Source organism: Phacochoerus africanus, chromosome 9 (assembly GCF_016906955.1).
Source record: "Phacochoerus africanus isolate WHEZ1 chromosome 9, ROS_Pafr_v1, whole genome shotgun sequence".
In the NCBI taxonomy this organism is placed as follows: domain Eukaryota; kingdom Metazoa; phylum Chordata; class Mammalia; order Artiodactyla; family Suidae; genus Phacochoerus; species Phacochoerus africanus.
Window position 1 is genome coordinate 31,546,648 of NC_062552.1, and position 15,417 is coordinate 31,562,064.

Below are 15,417 nucleotides of genomic sequence, written 5' to 3' on the forward strand. Positions count from 1 at the left end.
GCCCACACGCCCGGCAGGCCCCTAGAGGTGACTCTCCCCGGGACACCGTTTCCACGAGTGAGGACGCCCTCCCCCGGCAAAGGGCTCCTTGGTGATTCCTCTCAACAGCCCCCCACGTCTCCCGGCCCGGGTCCGTGAAGACTGGGCCGTGGCCTCGGGTTCGCAGCCCAGGCCTCCCGCGCGCCCGCCCCCAGACGCCCAGCACCGCACGCCCCTCCCCGCAGTCAGCACCCACCCGCGCGACGGCGGCTGGCTGGCGGCCGCCCTTTTAAATCTCCGGGCTCATTTGCATGGTCCCGCCCCCTCAGTGACACGGCTGGCGCGGGCGGGCCCGTCCCCCCTGCCCCTGGGTCGCTCTTTTTAAGCTCCCCTGAGCCGGGGCTGCGCTCCTCTAATTGGGACTCCGAGTCCGGGCTATTTCTGGCCCTGGCGCGGCTCCAAGAAGGCGTGAGTTCGCGGCCCCTTCGGTGGCTTCTTTTTTTTTATATCTATCATTTAATTAAATTATTTATTTATTGAGGCCGCGCACGGGCCGTGCCTAGCTTCCTGCCCCTCGCCATCCTTCGGGGGAGGGGGAATATTTTTGTCCTCCTGCCTGGATGTGACATATAAATACCCCGCGGGGGCCTGGGCGGCGAGCACGCGGCGGCGGCGGCGGTCTCTTGAGCGCCTCTGCTCTCTCTCCCGGTTTCAGATCCGCATTTGCTACCAGCGGCGGCGGAGCCAGGCCGGTCCTCAGCGCCCAGCACCGTCGCTCCCGGCAGCCCGGAGCGCGCACCGCAGGCCGGCGGCCGAGCTCGCGGTGAGTCGTCCCCGGGGCCCGCGGCGGCGGCGGCGGAGGGGGGCGCCCGCGCCCCCGCTGCACGCCGCCCCTCCTGCGAGCCGCCCGGGGCTGCAGCGCGCGCCTCCGGCTTTATTCCCAGGCCGGGGCTGCGCGAGCCGCCGGCGGGGGAGGGCCGCGGGGGCGGGCGGCTGGGCCCGGCGGCGCGGGGCGGGCGCCCGCACCCCTTCCCCCGCGCCGCGGGCGCCCTGCGGGGGGCGGGGACCCGGGAAAGGCGCGCGGTGGGGGAGGGGGGGCGCGCGGCTGCGGCGAGCGCGAGTTCTGCACCCGGCAGAGCCCGGTGCACCTCGCGCGGCCGCCGCTCCCGCCCGAGCCCGAGCCGGGGCCCGGGATGTGGGGGGCGGGGAGAGGAACAGGCTGCGGCGCCGCAGGAGAGCGGGGGGCCGGGCGCCCCCCGCAGCCTTGGGAAGTTCTAGAAGTGAGGCGGATAGGCAGGAACCCCGCAATTCGGCCTAACTCCAGTTCGGCCTTACTCCGCAGATGAGGCCGAATCGTAGGAAAGGGGGGTTGGGGCTTCACCCCGACCCCACCTCTGGCCCGGCCCGCGCCTCTTCAGCCCCCAGGGCCCGGCCTGCCCTCCGCCCCCACAAACTGGTTTCTCTGCTTTGCTGGGCTCTGTTGGAACTAGTCCCTTTGACTCCCCGTTTCCATTTTTTTTTTTCTGGGGCTTTTATTTTGCGGGGAGGGCGCAGAGGGAGGTGGCTTTCTTCCTCTCTGCGCGCGCCAGGTTTCCTGCCCCAAGGCGGGCTTGGGTGCCCCCTCTGGCAGGAAGTGGGGCCGGGTGCACCCGCGTGGCGGTGCATGCTGTCGGGGTGCACCGATTTCCCGCGCCTGCAAGAGCGGCCTGTGCCCCTCCCCCCGCGCGCGCTGGCCCCTCGTCCCGCCGGCCGATCTGCAACCGCCGGGCGCAGACACTTGCAGAGTCACCCTGGGCCAAGGTCTGGAGCAGGGGCCACAGGGACTTAACCAGCCCCCCGAGGGGTGAGGAAAGCGGCGGGCTAGGAGTGTCGCCGGGAATCCATTCCATCCTGCTGGCCAACTTGCTCCGTGACCTTGGGCAACTCAGCAGCCCTCTCTGGGCTACTTTTTTGGGGAAAACAAGGTAGTTCCAGGCTGGTTTCCTAGGGTCATTCCTGCAGATGGCCCTGGCATTTGTGGAGCCCACATTGCCAGCACAGTGTGTAGGGAGGACAAGCTGGAGGCCGGAAAGGCCTTAATGTAAATCAATAAGGATTTAAGGAAGGATCGAGGTTGGGCCCTAAACGTGGCTTCACCAAGCCAGGCCTCTCTGATGTTCAGAAACAGGTGGAAGAGACAGAGCATTTGTCGGTCTCACCAGAGAGGGCCTCAGGCCTTCCTTCAGTTTCCTGGAAGCCTCCATCTGGGGTGAGGGCGAGTGGATTAAAGGGTCCCCAGGAGCAAGAGGTGGGGGAAGCACCAGATGATGCAAGAGCTTCCAGGGACACCCACCAGGATCCCCAGGCAGGCCGGCCCAGCCTTGCTGGGATTAGGGGCTGGCTTCGCCCAACTGGAACCCCCTCTCTGAGGGGGCCTTCAGCAGACCTCATGTGAGGTCAGCACTCATTTAGCTGATTAATTTTGATGTTTAGTTCTGAAGGGGGTCCTGTGGTGTAATATAAGATTCTAATCACTGCCTGTAATTACAGAGCAGGCCAAGCCACTAATGATGGAGCAGGGTAAATCACCAACCACCTTGTTTAAAAGGGTCTTCAAGTCTTGAAATATTATAAAATAGAATAATTACCAGACAAAGTCTCACCGTCTGGAGCATTTCGAATCTTGAGGATCTGGGCCTTGGGCCCTGTGAAAATCACGAGTTTGCAAAAACGGTTTTTCCTCTCATTGGGTTAAAATTGGAAATTGTCTGAATCTGAAAAGGGGGAAGAAGTCATTTTCAAATGTTGGCCTTCTCGTTTTGATTGGAGTGAAGATTTCCCTTGTTTAAGAACTTTTAACTTCTACTTGGTTTGACCTGCAGTCTGGAGAGGGAGTTGAGGCAGGTGCATTATCGTTCCCCCCATTTGACAGATTGAAGGGTTTTCAGAAGTGGAGCCATTTGGGCCCACCCTTCGTCAAGGGCAGGAAGGGATTGGTTATCAAGGAGGAGTGGGACCGTAGGCCTCCCCAAGACACATCTATCTGTAACTGGGGCTAACTGGGAGGACAGGGATGGGGGTTGGAGTCGGGAGGACCCTCACTGTCCTTTCTTAGCCTCTGGAAGAGACTCCCAAACCGAGAGATTTTAGGTAAACTCCGCTAGTAGAGCTGATTAAGCCCAAACAGGCCTCTAATGAGGGAGAGGATGCTAGAAAAGAACCAGGAAGCTTTTAGGATCAGGCCTGCTAGGGCTTCCGGGGGCCAGCTAGCATCTTTTAGGAGGGTCCCTCTCAGGAGAAATCCCCACCCCGCCTGTAAGCTCGCATCAAGGAGAAAGATCTTGCCTGACTCCACATGGGTGGGGCGATGGGCAGGAGGAGACTGTTGTTTCTTTCCTCCCCTCACCCACTATGTTTTTAGCCCCCTCCTCCCTTCTCAAATTGTCCCCACCTTTGAATCCCCAAGGCTTTACCCAGGGAGAGGGCAGCAGAGAGAACTGGTGGGGCAGGCCCCAGCCCTGGCCGTGCTGTGGTCCTGAGGCTGGGGCCCTGGCAGATGGGCGGTACTGTGGACAGGGTGGGCTTGTGGTTGATGTCCATGGCTGCGGGGGGTGGTCCCGGGGCTCCCCCTCTGCTGCCCCCTTGTTCCCTGTGAGCCACCCAGGCTCGGCTTTCTCTTAAACAGGAGGGGCAGCTTGGTGGAGGGAGGGGGCTCTGGCAGTGTGAGGACCCCCATCTCACCCACACCTTTGCGGGGGGGGGGGCGCCCACCCATGGCCAGATCTGAGCTGGCCCGGGCCCTGTGGGGGTGGCAGGACAACAAAGAGCCCTTCTGAACAGGAGATAAGGAGCTGATTAGGGCCAACGGCCGGGCCCGCCCTGCGGCTGCATTCTGGGACTGGGCAGACCCCCCCCATCAGCCGGAGTGGGAATCAAGGGTCCCCTTGGGAGCAGGCATCCTGTTGGGTGTATGGAAGATGGGAGTGGTGAGGGGGTGGGTAGGAGGTGGTTAAAGCAAGATGCTTTGTTTCAAACAACTTTTCCTGTCTCCCAGCAGCATCCCAGCCGTCGCTCCTCCACCTGCTCTATAGACAAGGGAAGATGAGTGAGTCGAGCTCGAAGTCTAGCCAGCCCTTGGCCTCCAAGCAGGAAAAGGACGGCACTGAGAAGCGAGGGCGGGGCAGGCCGCGCAAGCAGCCTCCGGTGAGTCCCGGGACTGCGCTGGTAGGGAGTCAGGTGGGTGTCAAACCTTTGCCTCTGTTTACCTCTTTGGGCTAGGGAGGTGCTAGGCGTCTTGGCAGCTGAACTGGCGGGGTGCAGAGTCCTTCCTATACACGTGTGTTCCTTCCACACGTGCACGCACCTCTCAGAGGAGTGCGAGCCTCTGCCAGGGTCCAAGCCAAAGGGACCCTGTGGTCAGGCAGGCCAGTGCTCACACCGGGGTAAAGCACCCAGCCTTTGTTTCCAGCTCATCGGGGCACAGTGCATTTGTGAAACGTGGTAAAGGTGAATTACAGAAACGCGAAATGACACACGTGTAAGCCCGGGGTTTTCACTCGTTATATTCCTCACATGCAGTATTAGCCTATTAGTTTACTCCGAAGGTTTCTAATTACTTAACTTACTGTCCATTTCTCTAGTTCCTCATTCCAGTACAGTAAAAAGTTTCTGGGCTAGCACCTGTTCATGGGCCTCCTTGAGTGGCCCTGGGTTGGGCTCTGCCTCCACTCTCTAAAAGGAAATTGAAGCCCAAGAAGTTGACAGTGTTGAGGAGTTGCTGCAGAGTGACTCAGAGCCCTGGTTCTGTCCCACCCCTCCCCCCAAAGGTCACGTGAGGTTAAAAGGCCACCCTGGCACTGTGTGCGCCCCAGGGAGCTTGGCCCGTCAGGCTGTGGGGACCACCTGTTATATGGTGGGGATCTTGGTGTCTGTTACAGGGGGGCAGCTGTCCCCAAGTGAGGGGCAGCGGCTGGTGGTGAAGCCCAGTTACTTCCTTTTCAGGGGGGAGAGAAAAGGAATTGAGGTCGACCCCTGGCTTTTAGATGGCAGGCAGTTTGTGTACCTGGGCCCCGTAGGTGGAGAGGCCTGGCGGAGCCAGGGGTCATGAGAAGTCCAATGGGTGCTGGACTCCAGCTGCCTCATGGAGGGCCCTCAGCTCGTGGGGAACTTGTCCTCTTCATCTGGTCCTTTGGCCTCCCCCAGCCGCCTGTTAGCTGCAGTCATGGTTGGGGGGGGATCAGAAGGGGTGTTGGGTTACTGGACCACGCGCAGCCTGGGGAAACCATAGCTGACGTGCCTTTGCTGCCCAGCGCCTGTGCTGCATGTAGCAGCTTTTTATTCTGTCTTGGGCTTAGTACAATTTCAGTGGCACTAATGGGCAGGGATCTGGGGCTCCAAGATCTGGACAGAATCCTCTGGGGGAGGCAGCCTGGAGGGTCCCTGGTAGAGGCTGGCGGTCCCTTCTGTTTGGGGGGATGTCCTCTCCCACCTCCTGCATCGCCCTGGACACTGGCACATCCTTCATTGTACATTGTTCAGTTTTCGTGACTCTGCAAGGTAGGTCTTGTCACCTTTGACAGATGAGGGGAACTGTAGCTCAAGCATAAAGCGTCTTGCCCAAGATCTTAGACCTAGGCAATGGCAGAACTGGGATGCGAACAGAGCAGCCTAAGAAGGGGTTTCTGTCCCCATGACACCCTTCCCAATGGGCTTCTAGCCTCTTGTCATTTTACTGTCACAGGGAAGCAAGGGGAGAGGCCTTGCAAAGGCTGTTCAGACTGGGAACCTGAATCCCCAGGGCTGTGCCTGCCATGGTTCCTGTGGATTCTGGAGTGGGGCTGTGGGGGTAGGGGTGGGGTGGGGCAGAGACTGTCTGGTGAAAGAGACGGGACACTGGTGTCTATGTCCCTGACCATTCCATCTGTCTTTGCAGAAGGAGCCCAGCGAAGTGCCAACACCTAAAAGACCTCGGGGCCGACCAAAGGGGAGCAAAAACAAGGGCGCCGCCAAGACCCGGGTGAGGCTTGAAGGGGTGGGGGGTGGCTCCTGGTGGAGGGAAGTGGGAAGTAACCCCCCTGCCCCCCCGCAAGCAGCTGAGGGAGGTCTGGGAAGGGGTGGGCTTGTCCTGATTCTCTGCATGCCCTTTCTCTGGTACGTGGGCCCGATGGGTCTTTGCTAGTTGAGGAAAGTGGGGTGATGGCCGAGGCCTAACTTCTAGGGCCTTGTCTTGCCCAGGACACTGGGGAAGTCAAGTCAGATGTCCCAGAGCTTTCCTGGTCTGGAGGGAGGCCAGTTGGGCAGAATGGAGGGCTGTTCCCCCTGGGCTGAGATGTCGCCTCCCCCCCCACCCCAGGCTGCCTGGGTCCTGAGGGCGGGGGAGCAGGCAAGGCCAGATCTACAGTGGCATCGGCCTTTGGAGAAGTTGTTTTGTTTTTTATTTTATTTTTTCTAAGACACGACTCATATCCTCTGAGTCACGGGTGAAGGAGGGAGTGGGGGCGTGTGTGTGTATGTTGGGGTGGGGGGCGGTGTGGCGGGCCAGTCATCCCCAGCTGGACTCCGGTGGGCCTGCTGGGCTGAGAGTCCCGGCTGCCCCTCCCTGCTCGCCCTCGCCCTCCAGGGCACTGGTCAGTGCGGGGCACCCGCCATTGGGTGAGCACTGTCAGGGACATTTTTGACAATGGATCTTTTCTCTGACCATCTAGAAAACCACCACAGCTCCAGGGAGGAAACCAAGGGGCAGACCCAAAAAACTGGTAGGTGAAGAGGCTGGGAAAGCAGTGGCGGCAGCTTGGCTCCTCTGGGGAGGCTCTTAAGACTGGGTGGAGCCCCCCGTCTTGTGTGTCCGATACAGAGAGACAGACTTTTCTGACCTGTAGGGCCAGGAGCGCTGGGACTTCGCACTTAGCCAGGCCCGGGAGGGAGGATCTGCCCAGGCCCGGGCTGTTGGGGGGCTGTGTCCACGAGCAGTGAAGCGGCCCAGGTGCAAAGCAGCCCGCAACTCCTTGCCCTGCCCCACTGGGCCTGGTCTCACGCTCTCTTCCCTCGACTTCTAGACCAGGCTCAGAACTTCTAGGGCGAACGAAATGAGGGAGGGATCAGGTCCATTTTGACCCTGGGGCAGGAGGAAGCAGCAGCAGTGGAGCCCCATCCTGGGGCGGGTGGTGTCTGGGTTGGGTGGCAGCTGAGGTGGGACACCTCCTCACCAAGAGGCACCATCCACTTCTGGGCCCCAAATAGCTGAGGCCGGAGGCTGCCTGCAGGGGGCGTACTGCAGTGAGGGCCACCAGGGCCTTCCTCTAGGCCTCCCCTGCTCCCCACCTGTGCTCCCTGGGGCCTTCTTTCCTCCACCGCCACCACCATCACTGGGTGCAGGGGGTGAGGGGGTGAGGGGATGCTGGCAGGGCCCCAAGAGTGAGTAACAGGAAACAAGTTGTTTTGGAGTTTGTGCCTGGCACGGGGGCCCCCATGTGGTGTCCCAACATTCCGGCCCAGTGAGTGAGCCCCACACTTCCCCTTCCTCCCCGCCCTGGCCTGGGGTCAGCCCGCGGCCAGCCTGTTGTGGCCGCTCCACAGCCCAGCAGCTGCCCCTGCGGGCCAAGGCCACCTGGGTCCCCGGCACCCACCAGTGCAGTGAGGGGGCTCATTGCACCCTCCAGGCACCCTGTCCCATTTCCTCCCCTGACCACCTCCCTGCTCCCCCCACCGCCCAGCCAGTCACTTCCTCCAGCCTAGTGCTGCCCTGGGCCCTGCCAGGTCCCTGCCTTGGGCCTGGGGGCCAAGGGCCTGGCTCGGTGAGAGCAGCCCATGTGTGTGGTTTTTTTCCCTCCCTTTAAATTCTTCCTTTTTTATGAATGAAACTGGGCCGTGGAGGTTGCTGAGTCACCCACACACTCAGCCCTGACTCATCCCCCTTCTGGAGAGCCAGGGAGTGCAGGGAGGGGTGGGGGCCAGCTTGGCCTCTGGGGGTGGCGGGGGGCAGGCCTGGCATTCCTGCTGATGGCCCTGCCCACCTCGCAGGAGAAGGAGGAAGAAGAGGGCATCTCGCAGGAGTCCTCAGAGGAGGAGCAGTGACTGCACCGCACCGCCTGCTCCCCCGCCCGAGGAGCAGTTTCCTCCTGGGACTGGACAGCTCCGCTCCGCTCCCACTGCCCCCCCTCCCCCCAGGCCCGCGCATCCCCGCCACACACCTGCACCCTCACCACCACACTACACTGCACACCAGCCCGGCCCACCAGCCCACCAGCCGCTGCAGGGCCCCGGCCCAAGAGGGAAGCAGTTTTCCTTGGAGAGATTTCGGTTCCCGGCAACCCCTCAGCCACGCGTGCCACACCTGCCCCCGCCCCACCCCAAGCTGACTTCCCACTTAGCCACTCCCTGTGCTGCTGCCCTCCCTGTCCCTCCCTCGGCCGTGGGGACATTGCTGGCTGGGCTCTTGGTTTGGGGGCCCCTTCTATCCCCAATTCTTTCCTCTGGCTTCCCACTGAGGGGCCTGGGAGGGCTCCCCTGGCCTTAAAAGGGGCCCAAGCCCCATCTCATTAGACATGCCCCACTCCCTACCCACAGCAGCAGCAGCAGGTGTGGCCACTGCAGAGGGGGGACTGGCCCCAAGATGCCCCCGGCCAACCTGGGTCTCCCCAGGTGTGGCTCACCCACTTCCTTCCTTCCCCGCCTTGCCTAGTCCCTGTGCTAGGCTGGGCAGCCCCTCTGGGGGCGCAGGAAGGCAGGCAGGAGGGGTTTAAGCCCCCTACCCCTGTCTAAGCAGGCTCCAGCCCACCCTGCCCTCCCCTCCCCCTGGAATCTACTGCAGTGATGGAAGTGCAGAGTCATCTGTATCCAGGGGAGGCCCAGGTTCCCGGGGCAGCCACTGAGGGTGGGCTTGAGTCCCTCCCAGTCCCTGTCCGCTTCTAGGCCTCCATTTCCCCTTCCCTCACGGGGCACTAATAACAAGGAGCTAGCCTTGCCCACTCCCACCCTTCTGCTCCTCCCCCGCCCCCCAAGGTTCTGGTTCCATCTTTCCTCTGTTCACAAACTACCTCTGGACAGTTGTGTTGTTTTTGTTCAATGTTTCATTCTTAGACATCCGTCATTGCTGCTGCTACCAGCGCCAAATGTTCATCCTCATCGCCTCCTGTTCTGCCCACATTCTCCTCCCCCAAGACCCTCTTAGGGGAAGGGGCCTGGGGCAAAGCAGGCTGGGTCACAGACCACCCCGGTCCCAGGGAAGGTGGGGCCCTGCCCCTAGGATGCTGCAGCAGAGTAAGGAGGGGGGCCTGTGTTGACTGTCAGGTGTAGGGGCCGCCTTCTCCCCGTTCTGTCAGGGAGGAGGCAGCCGATATTTGTCCCAGCCTGGGGGCCCCCCCCCTCTGGTTTCCTATTTGCAGTTACTTGAATAAAAAAATGTCCTTTTCTGGACTGAGTCTCTTATGTCTCTGGGCAGGGGTCGCTCCTGAAGGGCTCTGCCCAGGATGGGGGAGGAAGGGGAAAAGCACTGGTGTTGGCTCCACAGAAGGTACCTTAAGCCCCCCAGAAGACATCAGCTGCACCCCTATAGCCACAAAACATTTTATTTACAAAATATACATACAGAGTTCTATACATGAGGCCCTGTCACCACAGAAGTGGCTCCACAGCTGGGTCAGGGAGGGCGAAGCTCTGCCCTTCGGCCCCAGACAACTGAAGGCCTAGCTGAGGGTGAGATGATACTTGGGGCTTGGCTGCTATGTGGGGCTGAGGGAACAGGTGCTGCCAGGCACAGGGGGGTGGGGGGCGTGGAGACCCAGGAAGGTGAGCTGGGAGTTGGGGGGAAGCAGCAGGCTGCAGGGTCCAGGACCCCATGGTTCTGAAGATGAGGGCAAGGGGCTTGGGTCACGTCTTGACATCCAGCAAGGGCATCCGCTTGTGCTGGTAGCCACTCTGCCAGCCATGTACCACCTGTGAGGGAGATCATGCCACGGGCTGGGTGCCAGGAGTCTGCCGCACAGCCTTGGAGGAGGTAACCCTCTAGCCACAGCAAGGCTCTGGCTTCAGGGGTGCAAACCGTGGGCCCACCTCTCCTGATTGTGCCTGTCCCAAGTGCTCACCTTGGGGTCTCCCACGTCAGAGAGCAGCTCCTGCTCGGCCTCGTGCAGCTCCTCGGCGGGGTCATAGCTGTACATAGGGAGCAGGTGATGGCGAAGCCGGTCCACCCTGGGGAGCATGGGATGGGTTCAGCCCCGGGGGTCCGCAGACACCTGACTGCCCCGTCTCTACTGCTCCTGGCAGGGGCGCTTCCAGTGGGTGCCTTTTGGGGTACACTAGAGCTCTAATACATGTCTGGGTGTGAAAACCGAACAGTGGAGTGTAGGGAATTCCAGTGGAGTGTAGGGAATTCAGAATGGCTGAGGGGCGTCTTAACCTGCGCAGGGAGCTGAGATGCCATGGGGAGAACTTTAAGCAGAATGTTCAGGGGTGGGGACACTCACCGCTTTTTCTTCTGGACATACATTACCTGTAACAGAGACACAGCACTGTGGAGGCAGCTGAGCCCAGCATGGCCCACGAGTGAGTGGGGCCCATCTCCACACCCTCCGCTCCCGTAACAGGACAGCTGAGATGCCCTGTGCAGGCTGGGCCAGGCCCACCCAGCCCTGCCTTAGCAAAAGTGTGGGTGTTTATGAGTGGATGTGGGGGCTCCTTACCACAGCCACCACCACCCCGACCAGGGTGATGAGGAAGAAAGGCCCCAACACATAGCCCACCATGGAGTCGCTGTTGGCCTGGGGGGCATTGGGCACTGTGGTGTTACTCATGACATCGGCAGCTGGAGGGCTGGGTAGTCAGCATGGGCAGTGCTGCCTCGGGAGGGCGCCTCCACTGGGCTCCCTGGGGAGGAGGAAGGAGGTTGTCAATGTCACCCAGAGAGACACCTAGGCTCTGGATCCCTCCCCAAGAGCCAGTAATGTGTGAAAACTTAAGTCAGGCGCTGGGACAAGGGATCTTCTAGGTCAGTGTGCTGGGGTTAACCCTCCAGCAACTCTGCAAATCCTGGGTGTAAAGGGCACCCAGGGAAGGCCCAGAGTGAGGGCCTGAGGCCCTTTCAGCTCCTATCCCCAAATCAAGGTGAGGCCCAGCTCAGGGTGCTGGCCAAAACATCTACAGCTATCAATTTCTGGGGAAAGGTTGGGTGTATGGTCCCAGCCCCTGCCCAACCTTCTAGGGCACTGGGCTGCCAGCAGCTCCAGGGGAGCAAAATAAGGAGGTTAAGATTAAACTATGAGGGTCCTGGACTGTAGCCTAGGGGTGAGGTAGGGGCTTCTGAAGGGGCGCATCTCCCTCAGTCCCGGTCCAATTCCCACACTTCAGGCCATAGGTCCTATATGCCCTCTTTGTCCCTGGTGTCACTCCAGACATATCTCCTGGGCACCATTTCCCCCACTGGTCTCGTGCCAGGGTAGACACAAGTGGGCAGGACTGGATTGCATCTGCGAGGTGATGTCACCTTCCCCTGATCCCCACTCGGGGCTCCGCCCTAGTCCCTCCCCTCCTGGCCCGGGTTTGACAGGCGGAGGTGGAGAGGGTCAGTTCCCATGACAGAGGGAAGGAGATTGCCCGTGGAGGCTCAACGCCGATGCCCCGAGGTCTGCGACCTCGGTTCGCCTCGGTTCCCATCGGAAGGCAAGGTATGAGCTTGGGCCTGTCCCGGGGCCCGTGGGGGCTGCGGGCTTGCCCAGTCGCATCGCACCGTCCCACAGTCGAGGGGACATGCCGAGATAGGGAGAGTGACAGGCCGTTCTTAGGACGCGGACCAGCAACGGCGTGCGGGAGGTAGTTGCCATGGCGCTGGGAGGCTCAGGCCGGGGGAGGGGAACTTGGGAGCGCAGAGGGGCCCGGGTATCCCGGAATCCCGACACCCCGAGGCGTGGACTTGTGCCGGCGCTCTGCAGCCCATCCAACCCGGCCATGCCTTACCTCCCGCCGCTGCAGCCCGGAGTGGAACGCCCTCGGTTGGCTCCCGGGCCCCGGAAGAGCCGGCAGGCGCGTGATCAAAGGACCCGGGGAAATGGGCGGGGCCACAGCATCGGAAGGCAGAAGGCCCGGAGACTCCTGGAGCGGCCAATCAGGAAGCGGGGAATGGGCGGTGCGAAGGCGGAGATGGCCCGGGCTGCAGGGACCACCACGCGACGGCAGGGGGCAGCCGAGGGCTGCGCAGCGGGGAGGGGCGGGGCGCGCGCGGCTTCCCGGCGTCCCCCGGGGCGGGAGCGCTTGGGAGTTCACGTTCCAGGCAGAGCTTGGTCTCCTTCACGTGCTGATCTGGTTGGAGCCCTGGCCCCACAAGCGCCCCCGTTAGTCTTTTTTTTTTTTTTTTCAATCTTTTGGCCTTTTCTAGGGCCGCTTCTGCAGCATATGGAGGTTCCCAGGCTAGGGGTCAAATCGGAGCTGTAGCCGCCGGCCTACACCAGAGCCACAGCACCGCGGGATCCAAGCCGCGTCTTCGACCTACACCACAGCTCACAGCAACGCCAAATCCTTAACCCACCGAGCAAGGCCAGGGATCGAACCCGCAACCTCATGGTTCCCAGTCAGATTCGTTAACCACTGCGCCACGATGGGAACTCCGCGCCCCGTTAGTCTTTATAGAACTCCACAGACCGTAGTATTGCAGCCTGGCCCTCTGTGCTCTGCCCAGAGGGTAGAATATGCAGGTCTAGAGTCGCACCTGCCCATCCCATGGACCTTGGATACACCCACCCAGCCATCCTCTCTGTGCCTCAGTCTTAAAGTTGGCAAAACAGGCTGCTGTAAAGATTACACAGTGACATGGGTAGAGCCTAGCACATGGCATACCCTGTATTTTAAATTCCCGGTTAACCTCCTTCCAGTTTTCTGAGGCACAGACGGAGCTATGAGGTGAAGTCCCCCTGGGTCACAGGTAACTTGATCAGTAGGTGAGCTTGGTTTGGTAAGTAAAATGTCACAATGTCACACACTTAACTGGAGAAATGTGAATAAGATTGTTGGATTTTACCAGTGTCAGTGTCCTGGTTGTGGTGTTATACTACAGTACTGCAAATGTTAGCACTGGGCATAGCCGGGCAAAGTGTATGAGGGATTGTTAATATTTCTTACAACTGCATGTGAGTCTAAAGTTAAGTCAGGGGTTCCTGTTGTGGTGCAGCAGAAACAAATCCGACTAGTATCCATGAGGATGCAGGTTCGATCCCAGTTCTTGCTTAGAGGGTTGGGGATCTGGCATTGCTGTAAGCTGTGCCGTAGATCGCAGAGGTGGCTGGGATCCCATGTTACTGTGGCTGTGGTATAGGCCGGCAGCTGTAGCTCCAATTCAACCCCTAGCCAGGGAACCTCCATATGCCGGCAGTGCGGCCCTAAAAAGTAAATAAATAAATAAATAAATAAAGTTATGTCAAACTGTGTGTGTATAGTTTATACCACACCCTCCTCTCCACCACCACAATCACATGCAATTGGGAAAACTCCAGATTGGCAGGTGATGGAAAACATCCAAGGACATAAAAGTTGTGGCAGGTTTAGGTCTCCTGAATCCTCAAGTGCTAATGGAGATACAGGGGTGGCATGGGTCATTGTTCTTGCCAGGGGCAGCCAATGGCATGGACATGGTTGAGCCACCTCACTTCCTCAAGTCCTACCAGCGGCAATTAATTGAGGGCAGATCTGAAGGAGCAATACCCAGTTAGGAACCAGAGGACAGGTGAGAACTCTGGCCTTTTGCTTAGAATTGCCACCATCTGACTGATGGGGAATCAGACAAAGGGAAAGGAATGAGAGAAAAGCTTGGGTTTGGAGGCTGCAGGTAGATTTCCTGGGGTTCTCAGGCTTTTGAGTGTGGAGAGTAGGGAGACCACTCATGCCAGGCTTTTATCAGAGCTGAGGGCAGAGGAAGGAGGCCCCTACCCATGTAGTGCCTCCTTCATCTTACAAGGAAGTGGGAATTAAGTAGTAGGTTTTAGAAACCAGGCCCCCTTGTCTGCCCACACACCCAACCTTTGTCCCTGTTCTCAGGACTTCCAACCACATAAACTGAGGGTCTAGTGATACTGGGATGATACTCAGCATGTATTTACTTCCTTTACCCCAGAACACTATTCAAGGTAGTGGGGGCAACTTCAATTTAAGGAGTTCCCGTTGTGGCGCAGCAGAAGCGAATCCAACTAGGAACCAGGAAGTTGCGGGGTCAATCCCTGGCCTTGCTCAATGCGTTAAGGATCTGGCATTGCCGTGAGCTGTAGTATAGGCCGGCAGCTGTGGCTCTGATTAGACCCCTGGCCTGGTAACTACCATATGCTGTGGGTGCGGCTCTAAAAAAGACCAAAAATAAATAAATAAATAAATACAAATGAACAAGCTGAGGCCCTGAGCAGCTCAAAGACTTTTGAGAACCCTTGGTGTGATAGACAAGGGTAGGGCATAATGGGAGGATGGGTGGGGCGCCTCTTTCTGACCAGCTGTGTGCTGGCAGCTGCTCTAGGGCTGCATTTGAGGCCTGGTTTGTTCCTATGATGACATAAACTGCAGTAAGTTAAATCCACATACTGTAAACCCTTGCAACTAGTAAAATAACAGAGTTATAGCTTACCAGCCAACAAAAGAGACAAAACAGAAGAGTTCTCTTTTGGTGCCTCAGGTTAAGGATCCAGTGTTGTCACTGCAGTGGCTTGGGTCACTGCTATTGAGTGGGTTTAATCCCTGGCCTGGGAAATTCCACATGCCATGGGCATAGCCAAAAAAAAAGAGATAAAATAGAGTAAAAAATTCTCAGAGTTCCCACTGTGGCACAGTGGGTTAAGAATCCGATTGCAGGAGTTCCTGTTGTGGCTCAGTGGAAATGAACCTGAACCTGACCTAGTATTCATGAGGATGCAGGTTGGATCTCTGGCCCCACTCAGTGGGTTAAGGATCTGGCATTGCTGTGAGCTGTGGTATAGGTCGCAGAGACAGCTCAGATCCTGCATTGCTGTGGCTGTGGTATAGGCCAGCAGGTGTAGCTCCTATTCAACCCCTAAACCGGGAACTTCTAAATGCTGCAAGTATGGTCCTAAAAAGCAAAACCAAAACAAAGAAAAACTGACTCAAGAAGAAATAGAGACTCTCAACAGACCTGTAATAAGTAAGAAGGTTGGATCAGTATTCGAAAACCTCCCAAAAAAAGAAAAGTCAGGACTAGACTTCTCCACTGGCCAATTCTACCAAACATTTAAAGAATTAATATCAATTCTATCCCAACTTTTCCAAAAATTAAAGGAAGGGGAACACTTTCTAGCGCAGTGTGTGAGGCCAATATTATCCTGATACCAAAGCCAGAGAAAGATTCTGTAAGAAAACTAAAATAGGCGAATATTTCTTACAAATATAGATACAGAAATCTTCAAAAAATACTAATAAACAACATCCAATGGCACTTTAAAAAGGATTATACACAATGACCAAATGGGATTTATCCTA

At 58.5% G+C, this 15,417-nt stretch overlaps 2 protein-coding genes across 6 annotated transcripts; one reads left to right on the forward strand and one right to left on the reverse strand.

Moving 5' to 3' along the window:
• The first annotated feature begins 317 nt into the window (after positions 1–317).
• HMGA1 (high mobility group AT-hook 1) lies at positions 318–9,372 on the forward strand. 3 transcript variants are annotated; one of them, XM_047795688.1, is made up of 6 exons: positions 318–447; positions 695–802; positions 4,016–4,194; positions 5,891–5,974; positions 6,663–6,713; positions 7,978–9,372. In XM_047795688.1, the coding sequence occupies exons 3-6, from the start codon at positions 4,060–4,062 to the stop codon at positions 8,029–8,031; spliced, it is 324 nt and encodes a 107-aa protein (XP_047651644.1). In that variant the 5' UTR covers positions 318–447; positions 695–802; positions 4,016–4,059; the 3' UTR covers positions 8,032–9,372. The 3 variants fall into 3 exon arrangements, with proteins under 3 accessions (XP_047651644.1, XP_047651646.1, XP_047651645.1); XM_047795690.1 differs by having other exon boundaries at positions 4,016–4,161; XM_047795689.1 differs by having other exon boundaries at positions 4,013–4,194; positions 7,978–8,199.
• Positions 9,373–9,508: 136 nt separating this feature from the next.
• Positions 9,509–12,018, reverse strand: SMIM29 (small integral membrane protein 29). 3 transcript variants are annotated; one of them, XM_047795685.1, is made up of 5 exons: positions 11,908–12,018; positions 10,698–10,821; positions 10,448–10,586; positions 10,041–10,146; positions 9,509–9,891 (listed from the first exon to the last, which is right to left on the reverse strand). In XM_047795685.1, exons 2-5 carry the CDS (start codon positions 10,746–10,748, stop codon positions 9,678–9,680), a joined length of 510 nt encoding a protein of 169 aa, XP_047651641.1. In that variant the 5' UTR covers positions 10,749–10,821; positions 11,908–12,018; the 3' UTR covers positions 9,509–9,677. The 3 variants fall into 3 exon arrangements, with proteins under 3 accessions (XP_047651641.1, XP_047651642.1, XP_047651643.1); XM_047795686.1 differs by lacking the exon at positions 10,448–10,586 and adding an exon at positions 10,422–10,447 and having other exon boundaries at positions 10,638–10,821; positions 11,908–12,016; XM_047795687.1 differs by lacking the exon at positions 10,448–10,586 and adding an exon at positions 10,422–10,447 and having other exon boundaries at positions 9,688–9,891; positions 11,908–12,017.
• Positions 12,019–15,417: the final 3,399 nt, after the last annotated feature.

What these genes read in the sequence shown, in the direction of transcription:
- HMGA1 (XM_047795688.1), top strand. Translation starts at nt 4,060, where the DNA reads ATGAGTGAGTCGAGCTCGAAGTCTAGCCAGCCCTTGGCCTCCAAGCAG. An exon ending in CTGCGCTGGTAGGGAGTCAG is followed by an intron (nt 4,195 to 5,890) that starts GTGGGTGTCAAA and finishes CTGTCTTTGCAG; the next exon opens with AAGGAGCCCAGCGAAGTGCC. An exon ending in AGGGCGCCGCCAAGACCCGG is followed by an intron (nt 5,975 to 6,662) that starts GTGAGGCTTGAA and finishes CTGACCATCTAG; the next exon opens with AAAACCACCACAGCTCCAGG.
- SMIM29 (XM_047795685.1), bottom strand. Translation starts at nt 10,748, where the DNA reads ATGAGTAACACCACAGTGCCCAATGCCCCCCAGGCCAACAGCGACTCC. An exon ending in AGGCCAACAGCGACTCCATG is followed by an intron (nt 10,587 to 10,697) that starts GTGGGCTATGTG and finishes TTGCTAAGGCAG; the next exon opens with GGCTGGGTGGGCCTGGCCCA. An exon ending in GTGCTGTGTCTCTGTTACAG is followed by an intron (nt 10,147 to 10,447) that starts GTAATGTATGTC and finishes CATGCTCCCCAG; the next exon opens with GGTGGACCGGCTTCGCCATC.